General features: G+C 39.0%; 1 protein-coding gene across 2 annotated transcripts; it reads right to left on the minus strand.

Annotated features, from left to right (window-relative positions):
- Positions 1 to 2,059: 2,059 nt before the first annotated feature.
- LOC131226075 (3-dehydrosphinganine reductase TSC10A) lies at positions 2,060 to 22,903 on the minus strand. 2 transcript variants are annotated; one of them, XM_058221750.1, is made up of 4 exons: positions 22,257 to 22,903; positions 13,414 to 13,561; positions 4,870 to 5,069; positions 2,060 to 2,488 (listed from the first exon to the last, which is right to left on the minus strand). In XM_058221750.1, exons 1-4 carry the CDS (start codon positions 22,770 to 22,772, stop codon positions 2,429 to 2,431), a joined length of 924 nt encoding a protein of 307 aa, XP_058077733.1. In that variant the 5' UTR covers positions 22,773 to 22,903; the 3' UTR covers positions 2,060 to 2,428. The 2 variants fall into 2 exon arrangements, with proteins under 2 accessions (XP_058077733.1, XP_058077732.1); XM_058221749.1 differs by having other exon boundaries at positions 4,779 to 5,069.
- Positions 22,904 to 24,646: the final 1,743 nt, after the last annotated feature.

Raw genomic sequence — 24,646 nt, forward strand, 5'->3', positions numbered from 1 at the left:
ACTGCGTGACAATCATGTATACACGTGCACTTAATGTTGTGATTGGGAAAGTTATTTTAACCTGTCTATCTTTTTTAGTAAAGAAGTGGCCTATCTGTTGAGTGGGCCAACCATATTTTGTGTTGTCCTCAAGATTGCCCACCTTATTTGAAGCTGAAGATCTTTCATAGGGTTGATAGGTTGTGCCTTGTAAAGGTTAACTAGCCATATGCACAACATACAAGGCGAAGTATATGACATTTTGAGTAATGTATGATGTGGGGTCCAGCTTGACGATTATATACACTGAAGCCAGGCTAGTTCAGGTAGGATGCCCCTATATGAAAAATGGATGTATTTTTTACCACATTATGGACAAAATCAGATCTCTCACACCCTTGTGAGGTTGGCATATGAGTTGCAAGTGAAGGTGCAGGTAGGTGTGGAGAAACCTCAATTGCACTCATTGCATATGAGAAACTATTTCAATGGGGCCTGTGTTGGCCCATGTATGATTGCTAATTGTTGGATAAGAGGGTCATCCTGGAATTGGTCATGCCCCACACACACTAATGGGACAATAAAAAACACCCAATTTAAGTGGCATACATTTATCATGCCCTATCGAAAAATGGCTTTGATTTTGTTGTCCTAATGGTCCACTTTTTATAAGCTATAAATTGGATGGTCAGAAGATGCTGAATAGTCTAGGATGGGGCACACCGGATAGATTTGTCAAGCATAGTTCAAAGCTGGAAAACTCGACTTGTTGTCTAGCCGACTAAATACAAGGAAATAAATACCTCCAAAGATGCAGAGATGCACTGTTTGGTTCAATTCTCATCCCTATCCGAGCTGACTCGACGGGTCTTGTCGAGTCCTGACTGAGTTCAGCTCGTTGACAAATTTCCAAGAGACTCAGGCTCAAAATCTTGTTGAATCGAGTTGACTCAGCCAAGTTCCAGGTAAAGCCACCAAGATTTAGGACAATGGTTTCAAGATTGATTCCACCCATATGTTTCTCAGCTTCTGCGTGCAATTTCAATTGTCCATTTTTCATGCTTTCAGTCGGCGAAAATTGTATCCAAGAATGCAGTTTGCAGTAGATGAGAATCTTTTAATATGCATTTTTTAAAATGAACTCCTGAAACTGAGTTCCAACTACCAACCAATGGCCTTTGAAACAGTGGAAGAAGACGATGCGAACACCCAACTCTCAGTGCTTGCCTGGCTGCATTGAAGTTGTCCTCAATGCATATAAAAACACCTAACAATTTACTCCTAAAAACAATCACAAATAATACAAAGAAGAGTTTATTTTCTTCAATAAACCTCCTCTCAATTCATTGTCAGTGGGTTCATGTCCATAAGGCAGCTCATCTACACTGCTGCCAATGTGCCAATGCGGTTGAAAGGCTTAGAATCCAAGCCATCCATCAGGTAGGTCCCAACTCTATGGACAGTGTAAAAGAGAATTAGGCTGGTCAATCATCATGTGGGCCACAATTTATAAATTTCTAAATTGTGGGCCATGAGTTAAGTTGACCAGCCTGATTCATGGTCAAGGGCGTATACATGGTGGCACTTAACGTGATATATAGGTTGGGTCTTGAACCCATTTGCCACGTGGGCATACATGGTGGGCAGAAGATGGGCTACCATAATGCATGTGGGATTAGGAAAGCTCCATGAAACTACTTTTCTACACCAAGCATACCTAACTGCCTATAGGAAAAGGACCAAAAATAAATAAATAAATAAACCTAGATTCAGCATCATAATCATCCAAAACACTTAGAACTAAACCAACCATAAAAATACAATCATGCTTATTGATTTCCAGTGCCGATGGGGTGGCAATGGGCCGGGATGGGCCTGGCTGAGCAAGTGACAAATTTAGAATAGGCCTGGCCCGAGCCTGTTGTTCAAAATTCAGGCATGGCCACATGGGACCCTCTCCAGGCCCAGGAATTGCCATCCCTAATCATTGGCTTTTAGTCCAAAGTTGCCAATGAACCATTAATTGCTGCTGATTTCTGGTCAAACTTGATTTTAGCATGATGACATAGGTAAGCCAAACTAGGGTTGCAACACCTTTTCATTCTTTCCTTCATACTCAATTAGAGACACGACATAATGCCCTTAGCTCTTCACAGATTCCGAAAGGAAAAACAGAAAAAGGCAAAAAGAAAGAAAAATAATGTTAATTTTAGTTCTAAAAGAACTGGGCAAAGAAAAGCAAAAGACGGGGGGGAAAAAAAAAAACAGAGAAAATCCATTACAATTACATTTTAAAATATTAGAAAGAAGTGACACCAACATTCAACATGCAGAGGGCTTGAATCAGGGAATAAAACTCACTGAAATCTCAGTTGCACAGGAGAAGAACAGACCATCATCTTGTACGTCTCAGGAGTCTCAGGATGAATCCATGTGCCCACCGATGCTTTCATCCGAAGCTGAAAGGGTCATAATGGTTTCGGCCTTGGCGGGTCCTGCTGCTTTTGGCCTTGTATATTGTTGAAAGCAAAACAAGAATCAGGGTATAATAAGTAATAGGAAGCATAAAAACAGAGAAAAAGAAAAGAACAGAGAAAAGAGAGTTAATGAATAGGATTGTGCAAATACCCTCTTTTGATCTATTTATGTTATTCTAAATAAGCTTAACACTGCTATTACTCTATTTATTGCTGCTTTATTCGACCAGTAACCTTCTTATTTGCTTTCTTTATAGGCTTCAGAATTTAGAATCCCTTCGATGATGAAGCCAAATGAAGAGTAAGGAGTCTCAAAACAGGGATGTGATGGATGTATGTTCAAATGAGATGCAATGGGAATTTATTTATTTATTTATTTATTTGACTTGTGTCTAGGATATATGTACAAATAGGGTGTAAGGTTTTCTTTCTTGTTCTTTTTTTAAGAGTTGTAAGCAGCTATATGTGCAAAGGGGTACACTGCAATGGTACCAGGCAGATGTGGGGCCCACATGATGAGTTCACAATATCTAAACTGTCCATCAGATGCATGATGCATCACCCCAAAATAGCCATAGGGCCTAAAAATCAGGCCAATCCAAAACTTAGGTGGGCTACAGAACAAATGTGGATAGGAATCTAGATTTGAAAGAAAAATGGACCTTGCTGGAAAATTTTTGATAATTTAAACCGAAAAGTATGTCTCCCATTTAACTTAGTAGATTTGAATTTATGAAAGATGAACTGAGATGAAGTTACTAAGAAACCAAATCAGTTTACCAGGAAAATGAGGCAACCAACATGAGATTTTATAAAAAGGAAGCAGGATATCTGCGCCAATCTTATTTGAACAGGATCTGCTCTATAGGCTCATACTTCTGTACCCTTAAGTGCAACCAATAAGAAATTGATATGAGAAATTTTCACGACCTTCGGTCATTTCCCAATCTAGAGAATGATCAGGTTTTGGTCAAGTCATAGGCTTTTAGTCATTTTTGTCATGAACCAATACATTCTCACAGTTTATCTAATGGAGAAAATGTCAAAGGTCCCATCGATGCAAAGTAATCGAGGCACTAAGATTATTTAATTAAAAGTTCCCTAAGAAGACGGAGAGAATTTTCCATGGTATATAAAAACAGTTACGTAATGGCTGTGACGTAATGGAAATAGCCATAACTGTTACGCATTATGGGTCAAAACGGCCGTTACAGAAAAAAAAAGAAAAGAACTGCCCATAACGGCCCTGTAACGGTCCAGTAATTGCCCGTAACAGACCGCAATGGCCCCGTAACAATCTCAAAACAGGTTTCTTTAAATAAAAAAAAGAAGAAGAAGAATAGAGACCATAACGACTGTAATGACCCGTATCGTATTGGTAACGGCAGTGGCGTTACAGCCACCATTACCATTATGGAACACATTGGATTTTTCATCAAAGAAAACGAGAGGAATATTTGAATGCTACAGTAAAAAAGTGATACAGGCATCCCAGTGAATCGTTAAATATGGCTTATAAATATCTATGAAAAGAATCAATTCATCAGAAGTCATTGATGCTATTCATGGACAAAGCAAGCCCAAATGTAGAAAAAGAAAAATTCTCTCCAGAATAAATTGTATTGAAAATATCTCCATCATTTTGAATGATGACTTAAAAGATAAGGATTTAAACAACTAATGCACCGTCAATATTTTTTGTATGATTTACAATGTGAAACTCTGAAATTGAGTACGTAGATCATCTGATCATATAACATTTCCACTCAAAGCTGTTTTACTTTCACATTCATCAGTGGAAGAAGAAACATTTTAGACAGCACTTAAATCTTCCACCAAATCATGGTTGATGGGGCTTCCAGGCCTACTTACTGTGCTTAGGTTTTGGGCAGCATGTTAATGGAACCCACAAAAGCAACCCAGCATGTTCCCATTTTCCCACCCAAATAATGGGTGAAATGAGAATGGTAGTTTCCTTAGTGGAGGATTACTGAGGAAGTCTTGGTAGAACCATTGAAGAGGAAAATTCGCTAGTTAGAGGTATCTCCTAGACAGATTCTCTAGATTGGAAAATACCTTTATTCAGGGAGGTCCGTAGTTTCTTTTCTTCCATGTTTTTTTTTTTTTTTCCTTGAGATGATTTCTCACAAGTCACAATCACCCCTTGTTTTTGTTTTTGGCTTTTCCTTTAATAAATTGAGTTGCCATTAGAAAGTAATAATAATACGAATAATAATTCATTATTATAATTTGGCTACAAGTGGCAACAACGGCACTCAGAAATGCAGTAAGCTTTCTATCGGACTGCTTTAAAACACTTACTGTTCTTTTGTTTCTGCCTCCTTTCTATGATTCCATACCAATTCCACTGAAAACATAGAGCAACAATGCGCATAAAACCAGCAGCAAGCACCTCAAAAAATGCCATCAGGTATGATCTCTGAGGAGACAAACCGGCAGTCGCAACAGACAGCATGATTCCATCAAAGTTGCATGTGATGATAAAGCTTCCAGATTTTATGCCATTTAGAGTTTTATCAGCAACTTCATCAGCCTTCATTGCACCAGAAGAGGCTGCTATGATATTGGTGACCTCTGGTCTTACCTTCATTTCTGCAAAAGGTAAGCATGTCTCAGTTATGATGCTTTGTAAAATCTATATGAATATTAATCACGCTTATATAACAAAGTTAACATATTTCCCATGCAAATTGCAGCTTTTGACATCCTACCAAAAAATAAAAAATGCTGCTTTTGAAGTTATGTCAAAAATAAATTGGTTAAAAAATGAGAAACTGGTTCAAAGTCCAGACATAAAAAAAATCATCCCAAACATTAATGGTGGAAGAAATTTCAATCATATCATAAGCGCAGTGATCAAAAGAGTCAATGCTGGCTCCATCTGCCCAATTTTTTAATTTTTAATTTTTGAAAGATCATGATAATTTGATTAGAAGGGGGCAGGGCGAGCGAGGGAGGGAGGGAAGAAGCTACAGGGCACTGCAAAGGGCTTTAAAACCATAGCCCAACCTATGACATTCGATCTTGCTTTCCAGAACACCTCATCAGGAAGCCTCTGCTGATTCCAAAATGATCTATTATTATGCTCCATTAAAATTGACCATAGGATCTATCCATCTGCTGAATGATAGAACATATACCAAAAGAGAACCTCTAGCCATAATCATAATCAGAGATAGTGGTAACTGGTACACCAATTGTATACTGTGTTGTTTGATTATCTATATAAGGGCACGTGGCGATTGAACACATGCTTCCTAACATTGTTACATGTTCCGGGACTATGAAATTGGTAACTGATGGTGAAATTGATTGTTCCAGGAATGGTTGTTAGCACTTGGCATCATCAAATCACAATATCACATGCATAGGCTTACAGTTAAATTTTAAATGAGTTTGATTAGTTAACAGTGGCAATTTGACCTGTGAAATCATCGGAGAAACAGTTGTTGACATCAAAGAACCCTACCAAGTTATCGACAAATCACAACCAAGTTGCAAGCATATTACCTTCAACTCATTCTAAAGCTAAATCATGTTTTCATCACTAGCATAGGACACACAGTGACTCAAAAACCACACCAAAATGGTGTTGAGGTAAGGAGATACTTGATCTTGTTAGCAAATGAAAATAAAAAACGCCAAGACAAACTATAGTTGCACGAAGAGTGGAGCAAAGCGACAAAAAATTCGGGCCAGGGTGCAGGGAGGTGTGTTTCAAAATGTTATCAGTATAAATGGCTACGAAGTGGGAGCAGGAGTGCGGGTCCGAAGCGCAATTCAAAGTGGGAGTGACGCCTAGTTAGAAGGATCCTGCAACTAAGAAACAAACACTTTACAATAAAGAAATGTACTGGATTAAAAATCAGATTTACTCTTCTCCTTTGGTGATAATGTCATATAATTGCATGTTCATGCATCATGTTCCTACATTGATCTAGATGCATAGTTTTTTGCATGAATATTATTTGGATCAGAAAGTTTGGTCAAGGACTTCAGGTTGTCTGGCGATTGGCTTTATCATCCTTACTCTATGAGACAAGGGTAGGGAGATTGCATGGATGTCCAAGTCTGGTGAACTTGTTAGGACTTTTCACATGGACAATGTTTACGACCATATGAGAATCCTATAGACTTCCATGTAAGAGGATCTGCAATCTCCAGGTCTCATCCTTTTGATCCTCTATTATCGTGCTGGATGCAATCTAGATTAGACGTGTTTTCCTAAGCATCTAATCTTAAGCATGATTGGTTTTAGAGTTAGTAGGAGATTGTTGATATTGTGTACCTTAGAAAACCAATAATAATTGTTATTATCATGTACATAGATGACCATGTGTTTGGTTTTACCATAGATGCCATTATTAAGTGTGAGGGAAACCTCAAGTATCTATGATTTTGGTAGCGAACATGAGTATGGATCATACTACTGTATGATCTACCTAGTCTTGGTGTTTGGTCTCATTTATGTGTTTTGACTTATTTTTTAATTTTTAGGGGTACTATGGGTATTTTTTGTTTTTATATCATTTAAATATAACAGAGGGGGTCCTTCCTATCTCTCTTGTGCAGAAAGTTCATAAAGAAACCTAGGGTTTCTTCCTCTTTTTTACTTTTTTCTTTTTTTCTTTTTTTCTTTTTTCTTTTTTTCTTTTTTTTTTCATTTTTTGTGTGCGTTGAGCTTGTGTAATGGTCCACGTGTGAGAGGGTGAATGTCATGTTCGTGATCATCACCTTTCTTGCATTTGGTAGGAACATGCGGACATGTGGGCTGATCGTTCTCATTGGATGTCATGTTCATGATCATCACCTCTTGAATTTGATTGGAACGTGTAGATGCATGGGTTGATCGTTCTCGTTAAGCGTGGTGTGCACATCATTGCATAAAGCGTGCAAGTAGGGTATTCTCCTATCATGAAAGGTCATCTTGTATTCGTTAAGAATTGTGATATTGATCTTTACCCTTTTATTCTGATGGAGATGAAGAGTAATCCAAAATCTAGATTTATAAACCATCAGATTTTCTAGGAGTCTAAATAACCTCTTTAAAATTAAATGGAGCAAATTATCTCCAATGGTCCAAATCTATTCTAGTGTTTTTAACGGTCAAAGGCAAATTGAAATATTTGACCATAGAGAAGCTAGATGAGAATGATAGCATGTATGGTCAGTGGATCCAGGAGAATGATCAGATTATGACATCGTGTGGAACAACATGGGAACATCTGTAAGTGCTAATATAATGTTTTTGGATAGTGCAAATGAAGTTTGGATGTGTTATGAAAGATATATTCGGCAAATAAAAACATCTCTTGTATGTACTAGATGTTTGAAGAGATTCTAATTTTTAACAAGGAGATGATTCTCTTGGTGACTAATATTCAAAACTTAAAGGAATATGGGAGCAATTGAATGTGTATCGACTCTAACTAGTGATCTAGAAAAGCAATGTCAGCGACATTAGGAGTTTTGTGTGGCTAAGTTTTTATCTGGCTTAAAACCAGGATTTGAGGTAGTACATGCACAAATCTTGGGTGGCAAGGATGTGCAATCTCTGAATGAAGTGCATGCTTGCCACCAACGTGTATCCCTTGGCTCTATGAGAGGAGTCAATGATAACTCTGCTTTGGAGGTATTTGCTGGATAAGGCAGAGGTGATGATCGTGGTGGCAAAGGTAATCAAGATGGTTGTGGTGAAGCAAGAGAAAGTCGTGGATCTAGGAAGTGTACTCATTGTGGGCTTACAAATCACTCTGTTGAGAAGTGTCGGGATCTCCACGAGAAGTCGGCCTGGGCTAATCAAACATCTTATATTGGAGAGAGCAGTGGGCCACATTTTGAGTTCTACCTCTACAACTTAACAGCCACATATGTTTGGAGAGACAATTATGCTTACCCAAGATGAATATTCCAAGTTATTAAAGAATTAGCTTGTATCTACTGCTACTCCCACTCCTACGGCTACAATCGTGAACTTGGGTATGACAAGTCCAAATCCTCTACTCCATGGGTCATTGACTCTAGGGCATCTGACCATATGACAAGTGAGTCTAGTGCCTTTTCATTTATTGATAAAGTGTTGACGAGTTCATCTGTCCCTCTAGCAGATGGTACCTAATCCAAAGTATGTGGAATGGGTATTGTTAATCCAAGTTATTCTCTTTCATTGTCATATGTTCTTTATTCCCTAAATTCCCTTTAAGCCTTATGTTTGTTAGTAAACTCACCAAATCACTTAATTGCTTTGTGATCTTCTATCCTTCATACTATGTTTTTTAGAATTTAAAGATGAAGAAAAAGATTGGTGGAGGACATGAACATGATGGGTTATACTACATTGACTGCGAAGTAGTTGGCACATTAGCACAAAAGAATATATCTCCTCTCTAGGGGCATTGCCGTCTAGGTCATCCATCCTTGAAGACTCACAAAAGTGTTATTCCTTGTTGTTGGCATCAATTTTAGAGTATGAAGTGTGTGAGCTGAGTAAACATCATCGAGTCACTTTTCCACCATGTGTGTAAAAGTGTAGCTTATTTCTCTTTTCTTTGGTCCATTCAGATGTTTGGAGACCAGATAGAATCTCTAATAGGTCAGGGTATAAATATTTTGTTACATTTGTTGATGATTGTTAAAAAATGACTTTGCATTATTTAATGAAAAACATATCTAAATTGTTGTGTTTCTAAGACTTTCATATGGAAATACAAAATTAATTTAATTCCGAAGTATTTGCGTTTCGTTCAAATAATGCTAAGGAGTACATGTCCAAGTCTTTTAGCTTATATTTCTCTGAGAAAGGTATCTTGCATCAAACATCATGTGCACACAGTCCACAACAAAAGTGTTGCAGAACGAAAAAATCGTCACTTGCTTGAGGTGACACATCTTTATTGTTTCATATAAATGCTCTCAAAAGTTTTTGAAGTAATGCAATTCTAACAACATGCTTTCTGATAAATCGAAAGTCCTCAATTGTTTTAATGGGTCAATCACCTCATGCGATTTTATTTCCAGATATTCTTTTGTTTGTTTGCCTTCCACAGCTTTTTGATGTATATGCTTTGTTCATCAGTTGGAGTTGGGTCATGATAAATTAGATCCTTGAGAAATTAAATATATGTTTCTTGGGTACTCTAGAACACAAAGGGGTTGCAGATGTTAAAGTCCTTCACTTCAAAGACAATTTGTGTACGTGGATATTGCCTTTTTAAGTCTACGCAATTCTTCTTAAAAGCACGTAAATCTCTTGACTTAGAAGCTTCACCATCAGTGCCGGTGACTATTCCTTTTGGAGAAGACACTATCCAATCGCCTCCTTCCATTGGTTCATCATTTTTTGTCGCGCCTCCTCTTAAAGTCTACTCACGGTGAAAATGGGAAGATAATATGGCCAATCATGATGTGCCATCCACCATATCTTCTTCCAAGCTTACTACTACAGTGCCTCCTCATATATCCCCTAATTCATCTCATGTTCCTATTTCTTTGAAGAAACGTACCCTATCTTCAAATATGTTTCCATTCGGTGCATGTCTTCCACTTTCTATAGATTTGCCCTTTATCATCTTGTCCTATTCTCAGGTCATATTAAGAAGCCTTGTTACATAAAAAATGAAAGCAAGTGATGGAAGATGAATGGCTACACTTTATTAGAGTAACACTTAGGAGCTAACTAGTTTTCCCACTGGTAAAAATATTATTGGTTGTCGGTGTGTGTATACTATTAAATTTCAGCTTGGTGGTACAGTTGAATGATTGAAGTGATGCAGGACAATTAACCACTTACTCTAAAAGCTCGAACCGTTAGAGTATGACGAATTAATCCCTTTTATCTCATAGCCCAAGTCCCACATCGCATGGGTTAGGACCTCGGCCAAACCCCCTTCGTGGGCCCCGAATCACATGGGCCACCCACCCTGAATATGTCCCCGCATCCCACGAGTTACCCCACTAAGCCTGGTGTGAAATACACATTAATCACCCCCAGTGAGGAGTCTCGAACACGAGACCTCCTCCGTGGGCCGCACCCACCCCAAGTGTGCCCTTGCATCCCACAATCAACCCCACTCAAGCCCGGTGTGAAAATGCCCTTGCATTAATCACCCCCAATGAGGAGTCTCGAACACGAGACCTCCCGCTCTGATACCAATTTGATACAGGACAATTAACCACTTGCTCTAAAAGCTTGAACTATTAGAGTATGGTGAATTAATCCCTTTATCTCATAGCCCAGGCCCCACATCGCATAGATTAGGACCTCGGCCGAACCCCCTTCGTGGGCCCCAAATTAAATGGGCCGCCCAGCCCGAGTGTCCCCGCATCCCATGGGCTACCCCACTCGAGCCTAGTGTGAAATGCGCATTAATCACCCCCGATGAGGAGTTTCGAACACGAGACCTCCTCCGTGGGCTGCGCCCACCCCAAGTGTGCCCCTGCATCCCACAAGCGACCCCACTTGAGCCCGGCATGAAAATGCCCCTGCATTATGAAGGCTCGCTTGGTCGCAAAGGAATATATATAGATAGTCAGTGTTTATTATTTAAAACTCTCTCCAGTTGCCAAGCTAAATTCTATTCATGTTATTCTTCAAGTGGTTATCAATCATGGTTGGGTCATCTTCCAACTTGAAGTACAAAATGTCTTTCTTCATGGTGAAATCACAGAGGAGGTTTATATGGAGCAACCACTTGTGTTCGTTGCTCGGGGTGGTCAGATAAGGTGTGCAAACTGAAAAAGACAAATTACCGGTTGAAACAATCACTGTGTACATGGTTTAATAAGTTTAGTAAGGCTATAATGAACTATCATTTTGTTCGAAGTCATGCTGACCATTTTGTCTTTGTGCGAAGAGGCGCCTCAGGTCTAATTATGTTAATTGTACATGTTATATTGCGGTCACAAGGAGTGACAGTAGGGGGATTGGGGAACTTAAGAAGTATCTTCAAAATTGTTTTCTAATGAAAGATTAGGGTCATCTTCAATATTTTCTTGGTATAGAAATTGTCAAATTAAAGGAATGAATAAATCTGTCTCAACGAAAATATGTTTTGAATTTGCTCACAAAGATCGGCCTTTTTGGTATTAAGCCAGTTGGTACACCAATGGATTCGAATCATAAACTAGTTGATGATTAAAGAGATGTGGTTGAAGACCCAGGAAAGTATAAAAGATTGGTGAAAGAGTTTATCTATCTAACTATCAAGCTAGATACATCATATGTTGTGAGCATGGTGAGCCAGTGTATGAGCTCTCCAAAGGTGCCTCACATGCATGCAGTTGTTCAGATTTTGCGGTATCTCAACGGGTCTCTAGGCTAGGGAATTTTGTACATAAGAAATAATCATCTTCAAGTCATAGAGTATTTTGATGCAAATTGGGCAGGCTCTCTAAATGATATACGTTCCATTACTAGGTATTGAATGTTTGTGGGAAGAAATTTGGTTGTGGAAGGGTAAAAAATAGAATGTTGTGGCCTGATCAAGCATTAAAGTAAAATATAGTTGTCTCATACCACATATATTTTGAATCTACTCATTAAATTTGCTCATTCGAACTTGCTCCATCGATAGAGACTGATAATCTTACACAGCAAAGAATGATAAAGAAAAACATATGAAATGAATGACATTGTAATCTTACACCTCAAAGATCTGAGACACCAGAGACAGGTATTTTGAATCTGATCATATATGGAAACAAGAAATCATTTTTTCCCTTTTCTTTTTACCAGGGCATTAAAGGTAGATTCAAGGGCTTGACAGTCAAGAGCATAACTCAGAAAAAGAATTTTATGCCACAATGATATAAGAATTTTAAAATAGAATGAGCTTCCCTCAGTGCAATGAAAACAATACATGTCACATTACCTCCGATATTATCAAAATATCTCCAATATCATCTTTATCTCTAGCTTGGCAATACCGATAACATTGGTAGCGATACTGATAACACCGGTAGTATTAGAAATTCCAGGCATCAGCAATGTAATAAGTATTGCCAACATATTGATACCATCAATATTTTCAATTGTGTAAATTCCAAGCATCGTTTGTATTGCCAATGTATCAATATCGCCAATATTTTTTACTGTGAAAATTCTAGGTGACGCCGTGATGCTTGTATCACAAGTGTATCGACGATATTTCAATAATACCGTGAACATAGAGATATCACAAAAAGATTGTTTATTAAAAAAAATAATCTATTTCAATTTTTTTATGAGCACATTGTTGCATGTAGTTTTCAATTTGATGTTGCTAATATTGATAATATCTCAATATTATCGTTATCGCAACATGCGCGATATCAAGACCTCAATCTTTCGTTTCTTTTTTAGTTGTTGATATTCTGCAATACTGATGGAGTTTTAGATGGATGATTGGATGGTTAGATAGGATGGATGCGATCGTTAGACTATTTCTTATGACAACACATGCTTTTAAGCCCCCAATAAATGGATACTGATTATGTATACATTCTTTTTGCAAATTTTTATTCCTAAATATGTAGATATGTGTATTTTAGCATCTCCTAAGGTTTCACTGAATATTCTACCCTTTTTCCCATGTTTTCCCGCATTTCCAGTTATCAGCGATATCGATATTGTTTCCATATCCCCACCAAATGAAACTTGTAGTGATACCGATACTTCGAACACTGCATCAGATTAGCACAGAATATGGACATATTTTCAATAAATAAATTAAACTGAATTGTAGAGTATAAATGTCCAATATTTACTAGTATAAAATCAAAGCTATATTGATACATCAGCCAGAAAGTATCTCAACAGTAAGAGCTCACTCAGATGTTTAGCTCTAAAAGTTCATTGATAAACTATATTTGCAGTATTTTGTAAAATGATTTTTGTAAAATGATTTTTGTTTCTCAACTAAATCATGGTACGAATTAAAACCAAAGGCATGCAGTGAACCTTCCACGAAACCGGGGGTATCTGTATCTGGAGGGAATACTAGGGAAATGTGAATATCATCAGCAATGACCTCCTGCTGCAATGCCTCTCCCAATCCACGAAGGCCAAATTTACTGGCTGAATAAGCTGTATAACCATAAACGCCCACCTTCCATAGAACATGAATGCATATCAATAATCCATCACATCTTTATATCTATAGATATATAAAATCCATCACAAGACAGAAGAAGTTTGCTGGCGGTTTCATATCCTTCAGAAAGACATGATTTTTTTAAAGATAAAGACATCAAAATTCCAATCCACTACAAGAGCCAAATTTTGATGGTTTAATTGTCAAGTATTGTATTTTACATGAAAATATTAATGCTATATGATCATTTACACCTAATCAGACAACCATCTCCAGTTTCTACAATCTCAATTCAGAGGAAATTGAGCGAAAGGTAGACATGCTAACTCTTTTAGGGCCTATTTGTACGCACATTACCAAGGGGCGTTTGAGGCCTAAACACCTTTTTTATCCAAACGCCAATTGATGCTGCACAAACACTTTGCAAACCACTGTCTCATATTCCGCTCAACAAAATAAGTGCTGAAACGCCCACTCGGCCAATAAAAGTCTGATACATTTTTGGCGAGTCAACCAGAAAACCAGGCTTGAGACCTCCTTGTTTGGAAACCCCCTTCTGGTGTAGTGCGTCCAAACAGGTTTTAGGGCATGGTCTGCCCATCTGGATGCAAGACCCAAAATAAAGCAGCCTTCTCTATATTCTGGCAATTCCTATTCTAACTAGAGAACTACATCTGCTTAGAATTTAACATAGTTATGCACACATTGAGTTCTTATAGCATTGAGAAATTCAGTAATCTTTTACAGTTTTGTCTTTTGGTTATGCACATTAGCAGAACTGTCTATTACTTATCCTGATTATTCGTTTACTTCTATGGACAAAAAAGTCAGGAATGTTTGATGGGTTGTATGCTTCACATCAAAGTGTGGATCTCAAATAAGGTGTATGCCTGGGACGGGGACTATCCAGGGGAATGGCAATGGAGTCATTCTTGAATTTCTCCATTTTTGAAATCAGTTAAAGCCCCTCTGGATGTCTTTATGAAGTAGTATACAGAGGCTTCTGGAAACAAGAAAAATGGACTTCAGCCATTCCACAAGTTGACTTGACGGATATGAGCCTCAAGTCAAGTTTCGGCTGCAACTAGATCCTTAAAACACAGAGGGGAATTGAATCGATTTTTTCCAGTAAACATTTAGGGCTTTTTGTCAGCTCATCAATCATTAAACCATGTTTCCTCACATAAATTGTCAGTGAAAGCATGGATGTATAGTATTGACAGGTAGAGTACAAACAAATAAGCAAAAGAAGCTTTAACCGGTGAAATTTAGCCAACTCAATTTCCACGACAATCAGTAAATTCCTCATCTAAATTCCCCCATCAATTTATCATCTTTTTTTTTTATCTTCAAAAAATAAAAATAAAAATAAAATCCTCCATGTATCTGAAACTCATATCTTCTTTTTTATTAAAGTTCCTCCATGAACATGATATTCTGAAATATTAACTATATGCTTTATCATCATATATAGGTTTAGGAAGAACTAATCCAAGGATGAGCATGCCATGGTGAGATGTTGCCTTAAATGATAGCATCATTCATGTGTTAGACATAACGTGTAAACACTAGAGTTTAGGGTATGGGATACAAAAACATGTATTGATCTCGCCGATATTATTGCCAATACTAGGAAAAAGATAGCTAACTGAGGGAAACATTGGGAAAAAGGTGAAAATTTTCAGTGAAACTTTAGGAGATGTTAAAAAAACACATTTTTACGCATTTCGTAATCAAAATATTGCAAAAAATCAACTAAATGTGATAACTTTCCATTTAATAGGAGCCTAAACCATGTGTTGATGAAAAAAAAACAGATTAACCAAAATGAGTTTATATTATTCAAACACCATGCACTGCAAGAAATCAAATATAAACAAAATGGAGTGATCAAAATAATCTTAAGAACATCATTATGTGCAACCGGGAGCCAAAGGAATGAACAACCTCCGACAAGATTATCCAATTTATCCCGAATGAGGAATGAATATTCGTACTACAGATCTCGTTAAACATGTCAAGATTGACATTCCCGATTACGATGGTAATTTGGATCCCAAGGTATTCAATGATTGGCTGAAGTCAATAGAGGGATATTTTCATTTGTATGAAATGGAAGAAGCCGTCAAGTTACGTTTTGCTCCAAAGAAACTTAAGGGTGCAACTTAAGACTGGTGGTACGCCATCGAAGAAGATTTGCAACTGTGTGGCCTTCCTCCCGTAAGTAATTGGGAGGAAACGAAGGCTGGATTGAAGCAAAGGCTTCTGACACTGGATTATGAGACGACTTCTTTCCAAGAGCTCCGCACGCTTTGGCAGGACAATCTGATCGTGGAGGAGTACACACAGCGTTATTATGACTTAGTTCTTCGTTGCCACCTAACAGAATTGGAAGACAACAAGTGTTGTGTTATTGCAATGGGTTATGATTCGAGATTCAAAGAGAACTGGTGACTGTTCGGCTTAATAACATAGGCAAAGCGTATTAAATGGCCTGAAAAGTGTAAGAGCATAAGTTGGTGATAAGGCGTGGTGGCCCTCAATGTGGGGGGCTATGCATCCACCTGCCCTGCTACTAGTGGCTCCACTTTGCATCCATGTCTCGCACTAATTTGCCTCGGGATTACAAAATTGGTCAGAACTCTGCCTCTAATTTTCTTCCCCAAAACGATGATACAAAGGAAAAATCTGTTGCAGCAACGCAGGAAAGGTCGACCAACACTTGCTTTAAGTGTGGTGGTCGTGGACATTACGCGATAGAGTGTCTTTCTCGCAATCTCCAATATTGAGAGGTAGAAAACTTCATTGCAAACTAAGTGGAAGATGAACATGAAAACAATCCAGAAGATGACAAGCATGAACTTGAGGAAGGCCTAGATGGCCTTAATGAAAACAAGTTATCATTCATTGGTGGCTAGTAGGATTCTGACAGCACCAAAAGAGGAGCCCAAGAAGACTGGTTGAGAACCAATATTTTCCATACACAAGTATCGTGTGGTGGAAAGGTTGTCAAGGTCATTATTGATGGAGGCAATAACATAAATGTGGCCTCACAAAGCATGGTGGACAAGTTGAAATTGAAGCCTCAAACGCATCCCAAACCATACAAGATTGCATGGGTGAATGATATGTTCATCCCTATAACTAAGAGATGCTTAATAAACTTATCTCTAGGTCGTTACGAAGAATTTCTTTGATGTGACATCATTCCAATGAAGGTCAAACATATTACTGGGGCACTCGTGGATATACTACAAAGATGTAACTCATAAGGGTCATAAGAACACGTACAACTTTATGAGTAAAGGAAAGCCTATTACTCTTAACCTTATGAAGGATAATGAATCTGAAGTGGCACAACCGACTTCCATAGTGTTGAGTATGGCCCAATTCGAGGAGGAGAGACGGGAACGGGGAATGACGAATGCTTTGGTAGGATGCAAGACCGATTCAGTTGGTAATGTTGTTGTTCAACCACCTGAGATTTTGGACATTCTATCCCAATTTCAGGATTTGGTCCATGATGAACTATCAAGTGAGCTTCCACCCATGCGCCATTTAGCATGCGATTGATTTAGTGCCTGGAGAGCCATTACCAAATCTTACAACATACCAAATGAACCCAATAGCATGCAGAGCTTCGTCAACAGGTGGAGGAATTGCTAACAAAGGATTTCATTCGTGATAGCCTCAACCCATGTGTTGTGTCGGCATTGTCGACACCAAAAAAGGATGGCAACTAGTGAATGTGTGTTGACAGTCGAGCCATCAACAAGATAACAGTAAAGTACCACTTTCCCATTCCATGCCTAGATGATATGCTGGACATGTTGGTGAATGCTACAATCTTTTCGAAGATTAATTTGCGAAGCGGGTATCACCAGATAAGAATTCATCCTAGAGATTAATAGAAAACTGCTTTTAAGATAAAAGATGGATTATATAAATGGCTAGTCATGCCTTTTGGCTTGAAAAACGCATCTAGTACATTAATGCAAGTGATGACACAAATTATATAGCCATTCATTAGCAAGTTTGTTGTTGTATATTTCGATGATATTCGCATCTATAGCCGATCATGAGACGATCATTTGGACCATGTTCGCCAAGTGATAGAGAATTAAATCACGAGAAACTCTACATCAATTTGAAGAAGTGTACCTTCATGAGTTCTAGCGGGGTTTTTTTGGGGTTCGTCGACTCAGTAGAAGGCGTGAATGCTGATTCTAAAAAGATAAGGGCTACTATTAAATGACCAACTCCCATAAACATTCATGAGGTCCACAGTTTTCACAGGCTTGCAATATTTTATTGAAGGTTTATTCAGAACTTTAGTTCCATCATGGTGCCCATTATTGAATGTATGAAGGTCAATCCATTTGGGTTGACTAAAGCAACAACAAAGGCATTTCAAGAAATCAAGCAGAAAATGACAGAAGCTCCAGTTCTTAGACCCCTTGATTTCAAAAAGGTGTTAGAAGTTGCCTGTGATGTATCCCACATAGGCATAGGATGTGTCCTTAGCCAGGAATGACATTCGGTGGCCTTTTTCAATGAAAAACTCAATGAGGCACGGAAAAAGTATTCTACATACGACGTAGAGTTTTATGCTATTGTACAAGCTTTGAAGCATTGGCGCCATTACCTCATTCATCAGGAGTTTGTTCTCTACTCTGATCATGAGGCATTACGTTATTTGATTTCTCAGAAGAAGTTTAGCACTAGGCATGCTAAGTGGAGTGCTTATCTTCAAGAGTTCACATTCAACCTAAAACATCACGCTAGCATCGAAAATAAGGTAGCGGACGCCCTCAGTCGAAAATCGCACCTATTGTCTACATTATCAGTTTCTTTTGTTGGGTTTAAAGAACTTAAGAGGGACTATTGATGCATGACGGATGGTCTATCCTAGATTGATGTGTTGAAACTAAATAATGAATTAATTAAAGCAACCAAAACTCAAAATAAAACTACTCTATCACAAAGTTAAAGAATACAAATAACAAAACATGTTCTAGTTTAAAGCCGTAAACAATCCCGCAATGTAGATCTAACAAAATATGAATTAATTAGGATCTATGGAAGGTAGAACTTTCTTCTAACATAGGGATTACTCTTAATTCAAAAGGATTCACTTGGTTTTAAGGTTTTAACTAAACTACCTTTCGGTTTAGGGTTTTATATTTTGGGAATTGGGGATTTAGGTTTAGGAATTGGGAAACTAGGGTTTAGGATTGAAGTAAAGGACAATGAATAGAGAGGAATGAGGAAGATGAAGCAAGAGGGCGACAACCGTACACGTGTGTCCGTACGACCGTATGGATAGGGACTTGGGGCTAATGGTGGTCGGGGCAAGTTAGGTTGAGGTTTAGATGGGTTAGGGTTTGATTGGTTTAGGGTTTAATAGAATTTATTTGAAACAAAAGGGAAAAAAAAACGAGAGAGAGAGACGATGAGAAGGAAGAAAGTAAAGGAACTACCTTAGAGAGAAGAATGAGAGAGAAGGGTAAATTGGAATCAGTTCATGGCATCATACCAACTTCAATCACAAGAGGTTTTTGTTACTCAAAAGCAAAAGAGAGAAATTTCATTCTAAGGCATCATAATGCTCCTAGATTCACAAGCCTACCCATTTATAAACTAATTGGGGTGTTTTTACAAAAATACCCTTATGATTCTAGAATATCCAAAATAATCCCTGAATCAACTAAAACAGAAAATAACCCACAAAATAAATAAAATAACCAAACTCATGATGTCTAAACTAATGTCTCACGATGTCTACGACAAAGACAGCGCAATGATTAACGATCTGGATGATCTAACGCTTGAAATCCAATGGTCTGATGAAAACGTCCACTCAATCCAAAGGTCTAGATGTATCCAATAAGCTGCTATATGCAGCCCATATGCATCTTCCTAGTGTGAGGTCTTCAAAGATGCATGAACATGCATGTAGGGTCTTCTAACGAGGCTACGTATTCGATTCAGGCCCCATATATTGACCATCCAACCATAGAGATGCTGGAATTGGGGCCAAAGCTCTCCTCCTCTGGTATACTCTGAATGGTGCTCGGATGTCCTCATCAACTATGCCGCCGATGATGATATTAGAAATGTATTTTCAACACTCGTTCCCGGCATAGGCACCGGCACCGAGTACTTAAGATTTAGCTTGCATAATGGGTACTTATTCTATGATATGAGATTGTGTCTTCTTAAAAATTCCTTGCGAGAGCTTGTTATGGGTGAGCTTCGTTCAGGTGGCCTGTGTGGTCACTTTAGTATCGATAAAACGACAACCCTAGTTGAAGACCGTTTCTATTAGCCAAGTTTGAAAAAAGATGCTAGGGTCATTGGTCGTCAATGTCGAGCGTGCCAGCTGGGTAATGGTAGCAAGCAGAATATTGGTCTTTATATGCCATTACCTATGTAAGATACTCCATGGGAAGACATCGATATGGATTTCTTCTTGGGATTGCATAAGACTCAACGTGGCTATGACTCTATTGATGTTGTGGTTGGCAGGTTCTCAAAGATGGCTCATTTTATCCCTTATAGCAAGACGTCAGACGCCATGCACATCGCCAATGTTTTCTTCAAAGAGATGGTTCATCTACATGTTATTCCCAAAACGATTGTATTTGATTGTGATGTTAAGTTTATGAGCTACTTCTAGTGCACCTTATGGTCTAAGATGGAAACTAAGTTGAAGTTCTCAAGTGTTTATCATCCACAAACAGATGGGCATATTGAAGTTGTCAACCGTAGTCTTGAGAATCTACTTCAATGTCTGGTTAGTGATCATATTAGCCCATTGGACATCATGTTACCACAAGTTGAGTTTGACTATTATAGTTATGTGAACTGCACTATGGGACTCTCCATTTGAATTGTGACGGGTACGCAACTACGACAACCTATTGATTTAGTCTCACTTCCTAGTGCGACTCGATCGAGCCAATGTGCTAAAGCTTTTGCACAGCATGTTAAGGAGATGCATGAAGAAGTTAGGTGAAAGATCACCCTTAGTAATGAAAATTACAAGAGACATGTAGATGTTCAACAACGTTCTGCACAATTCCAAGAAGGAGATAGAGTCATGGTGTGACTTAAGCCTGAGCGGTTTCCAGTAGGCTCTTATACAAAGCTTCACTTAAAAAAGGCAAGTCATTATCATATTTTGAAAAAGTTAGGTGATAATGCATACCTAATTGAGCTTCCACCCAAAATGAAGATCAGCCCCATTTTTAATGTGGAAGATCATACGGTTTATCTTGGACATCACACAAACGAGATCACGGAAGAATTGGCTATCCAGATACCTGAGGTACAATGCCACTCGCCAGATCGAAGAAATCATTGAAGACATGTTGGATGATCAAATAGTTTCCACACGCCAAAGAGGGTATCAAAAGTTTCTTGTCAAATGGAAGGCCAACTAGGATCTGACAACATGTGGATTTCAGCGAATGATTTGAAGCGCATCAACACATAACTCTATGAGTAGTACATTGCCATTAACTCAAGTGGAGCTGAGTTTTTCCAAGCCGGGGGAATTGATGCAATCGGTCCACATCCCACATGTGCATGCTTTGCACGTGCATACGAGAAAATGACCACTTTCCCTCTTTAGCTCATCTCTACTTTCCTTCTTCTTTCCAATCCCTAAATTAGGAAATGTCTTCACTTTTTATTTCTTTAAAATCTCTACATTAGGTAACTTCCTTTGATATTTTTATATTAAGTAAGAAGTAATCTTAGATTCTTCTTATTTAAGTGATTTCTTATTTAAGTATTTTCATATTTTCTCAGACATTGGCTAGTTAGGGATTTTATTCTTAGATTCCATAGCTTTTATTGGAGATTGTAAGGACTGATTATAAATAAGGCCTATGGCCTATGGAATAAGCAAAGTTGAATAATATTCTCTTTTATGAAAATTCTCCGGTTTTCTCTGCGGTAGTTGTTGAAGGGGGAAGTGATATCTACTTCAAGACTAGAGGACTATTGAGCTTGCTCACAATCTTTCATTCACGGTCTCTAGCATTTGGCTAGAGGATTGTTGGGTCCTTTCCCACAATTTCTTTCTTCTTTTCTTTGATCTATTTGCTTCCCCTTCCGAGATTTGCATTAAAAAGGCACATGGTTAGTGGCTAGAATCTGTTAATTATATAATTTTTTGAGTCACGCTCCATCAATAGCAGTGCCCAAATAGACCAACTATCCTGAAATCACTTCCTTTTTCTTAGAAGTTTAAATGCATCAAAAAGTTGTGACTTACGCCTTGTAACTCACAGGTGAAATCCTGCCCAAACTACACCTGTAACTGAGTTATCTGCGAACCCTTCACAACTAATCAAACCTACAGGCATCCAAATGACCCATTGCAGTATCATTATTTGGTTGTTTTGTGCAAATCATATGTATTTGAAAACATCTTTAAGGATCCCATGCATCCTACTTAGCTAACCTACAGACTCCAGAATTTGTATATGCCACATACAAATTTATAGTGCCTGTGTATCAACCATAACACTCTTCTGAAGCATCGAAGTTCTTCTCCTAATTCAACAGTCCTACAGTACTCATATTTTAAAAAATAAAAACAACATCAAATTCTTTTTTATTCTTTAGAGAGATTTCTCCATCATCAAATTCATCATTTACAAATTGCAAAACTAAATAAAACACTAAGTATGCACCTTACCTGTCCCGCCTGTGATGACATAAGAACAATCGAGCCGGGCCCACGACCGGCCCTATTCTTCATCCCCGGCAGTGCAGCCTTTATCAAATGGAATGTCCCCATCAAATTCACGTCGATCATGAATTTGACCCCATCCACATCCTGCTTCTCCAATTCTTGAGCAACGAACACCCCGTGGTTGCAGACTAGGACATCGATGGGGCCCGCCGCATCGACGGCCTGCCGCACTGCGTCGAAGTCCCTGACATCGGCGCTGAAGGTGGCAACGTCGACGCCGGTGGCGAGGCGGATGGAGTCCCGGGCTTCTTCGAGCTTGCCGGGGCTCCGGGCGAGGATGGAGACGCGGGCGCCCTCCGCGGCGGCGCGGTGGGCGAGAGCTAGGCCGATGCCGCTGGATCCGCCAGTGATGAAGACGTGGCGGCTCTTGATTGGGATCTTGGTTGGCCGGGGGCGGACGAGGAAGGAGAGGAGGAGGAGGAGAGAGAGAGGGAGGAGGAGAAGGAAGAGAAGTGCCATTGAGAGAGTGAGAGAGAGAGAGAGGGAGGGAGGCAGTTTCTCACGTGAGAGGGAGGACGAAGATGGACGCCACGGATGGCGATCTGTGCGCCGAGAGATTGACGAGGCGAACCTCAGCACACGTGTGGGAATTATTGGCAATTGAGAAGTGAGCCCGCTGTGAACTTTTCCCGCCGGGTCTCCAGGCGGGGCGCGGATTAGATGCTGACAAGGTGAGTATCCAAATCGCTACTGAAGTGACGTCACTAAGCTCTGTGGGCCCAACTATGATGCATGTGTTATATCCATACCGTCCATCCATTTGGAGAGATCGTTTTATTGCATGATGAAAATAATGAGATGGATATAAAGTTCAAGTGGACCCACCGTAGAAAACAGTGGGGACAGTGACATCCACCGTTCAAAACTTCTTAGGGGCCACAGAAGTTTCCGATCAAGCTTATATTTTTGTTTTCACTTCATCCATCTCTATGTTAATTTATGAATTGGTTGGATCTAAAAAATACATCATGATGGGCCCTATAAATGTTTCAATGGTGAGTGTGATTGATCTCATGGCTTTCTGTGGTGGGTCCACTTGAACTTTAGATCTATATCATTCTTTTTCTCATGCCATAAAACGATCTCGGTATGGATACAACACATGCATCATGGTGGGGTCCACAGAGCTTGGTGACGTCACTTCAGTAGCGATTTGGCTACTGACCTTGTAAGTATCTAATCTGCACCTCCAGGTGCGAGTTAGCTGCGACCCGGAACCAGCGATGTGAGTGGGACCTTGACTGTGGATGGGACTTACACCGGTAACCAAACGTTGTAGGGCCCACCGTGATGTATGTGTTTCATTCATGCCATCCATTTTTAGAGCTCGTTGTAGGGCACCCAAAAATGAAATAGACCCTGTGAGCGCCTTTTCACGGTGCAGTGATGATTGATCTGAATTTTTAATGAGTAGGCAAGTCGTAGAGCATGTTCAAAACGATCTAATGCGATGTACAAATTATGTAGAAATGTAATGTATGATATGTTAGATGCTATACAAATGTTTATGATAAAACGATGGCCAACTAGATAAGGTTTTTGATGGGCTAGTTCCGAGTATATTGGCAAGCCATAGAGCATGAGTCCACCAGTTAGCTGCAAGAAAACGATGAAATGCAATGTACATGACAAAACAACGGCTAACTGGGTGAGGTTTCTAGTGGAATTGCTTCGATTATATCAATAAGTCTCGCAGCATATGCCCGCCAGTTAGATGCGAGAAAACGATGAAATGCAATGAAATGATGATGTATATGAGGAGCAAGAGGGTTAAGATGGAAATGAGTGTTGCACGATGCTAATGTTCTACTATGATGAAATTGATTGAATCTTGAATAGTTGGATAAATGATAGTGTCGCAAGGCTAAATTGGTGACTCATATTTGAACTTAAATGGCTCATGAGGCTTGGACTCTACTTAGGCTATGCTAGATCAGGGTTGGACTCACTCTCACTTAGAGTTGTACATGAGTCGAACCGAGTCGAGCTTGGCACAACTTGACTCAGCTCGGCCACTAGTTGACCCCAGCTTAAACTTGGCTCGGCTCAGTCCTTGAGCCTTATTGGCCAGTTCGGCTCAGTTCGAACCGAGTTCAAGCCTTTGCGACATTTTCTCAAACACATGGAGTGCACCTGCAATTTCTCACAGTATGCAAAACAACAATAGCATTTTACAGGCATTTCATCAAACACTCAATACGCAGCATCAAAATCAAGATACAATGGCAGTTTTATCATGTAATGTTTCTTTTTTTGGTAGTGATTTGTTTCATATTCATACATTACTTACCATCAGCTGATCCTGCGGAGAATGTATACACCTGAATCAACAC

This window comes from Magnolia sinica, chromosome 14 (genome assembly GCF_029962835.1).
Source record: "Magnolia sinica isolate HGM2019 chromosome 14, MsV1, whole genome shotgun sequence".
Lineage (NCBI taxonomy): Eukaryota > Viridiplantae > Streptophyta > Magnoliopsida > Magnoliales > Magnoliaceae > Magnolia > Magnolia sinica.

Excerpts from the sequence above, each read along its gene's own strand:
- LOC131226075 (XM_058221749.1), bottom strand. The coding sequence starts at position 22,772 with ATGGCACTTCTCTTCCTTCTCCTCCTCCCTCTCTCTCTCCTCCTCCTC. Across the intron at positions 13,562-22,256 it reads TGTCATCACAGGCGGGACAG|GTGGGCGTTTATGGTTATAC; the intron begins GTAAGGTGCATA and ends GTTCTATGGAAG. Across the intron at positions 2,489-4,778 it reads GAGGCAGAAACAAAAGAACA|GCCAAAAGCAGCAGGACCCG; the intron begins GTAAGTGTTTTA and ends ACAATATACAAG.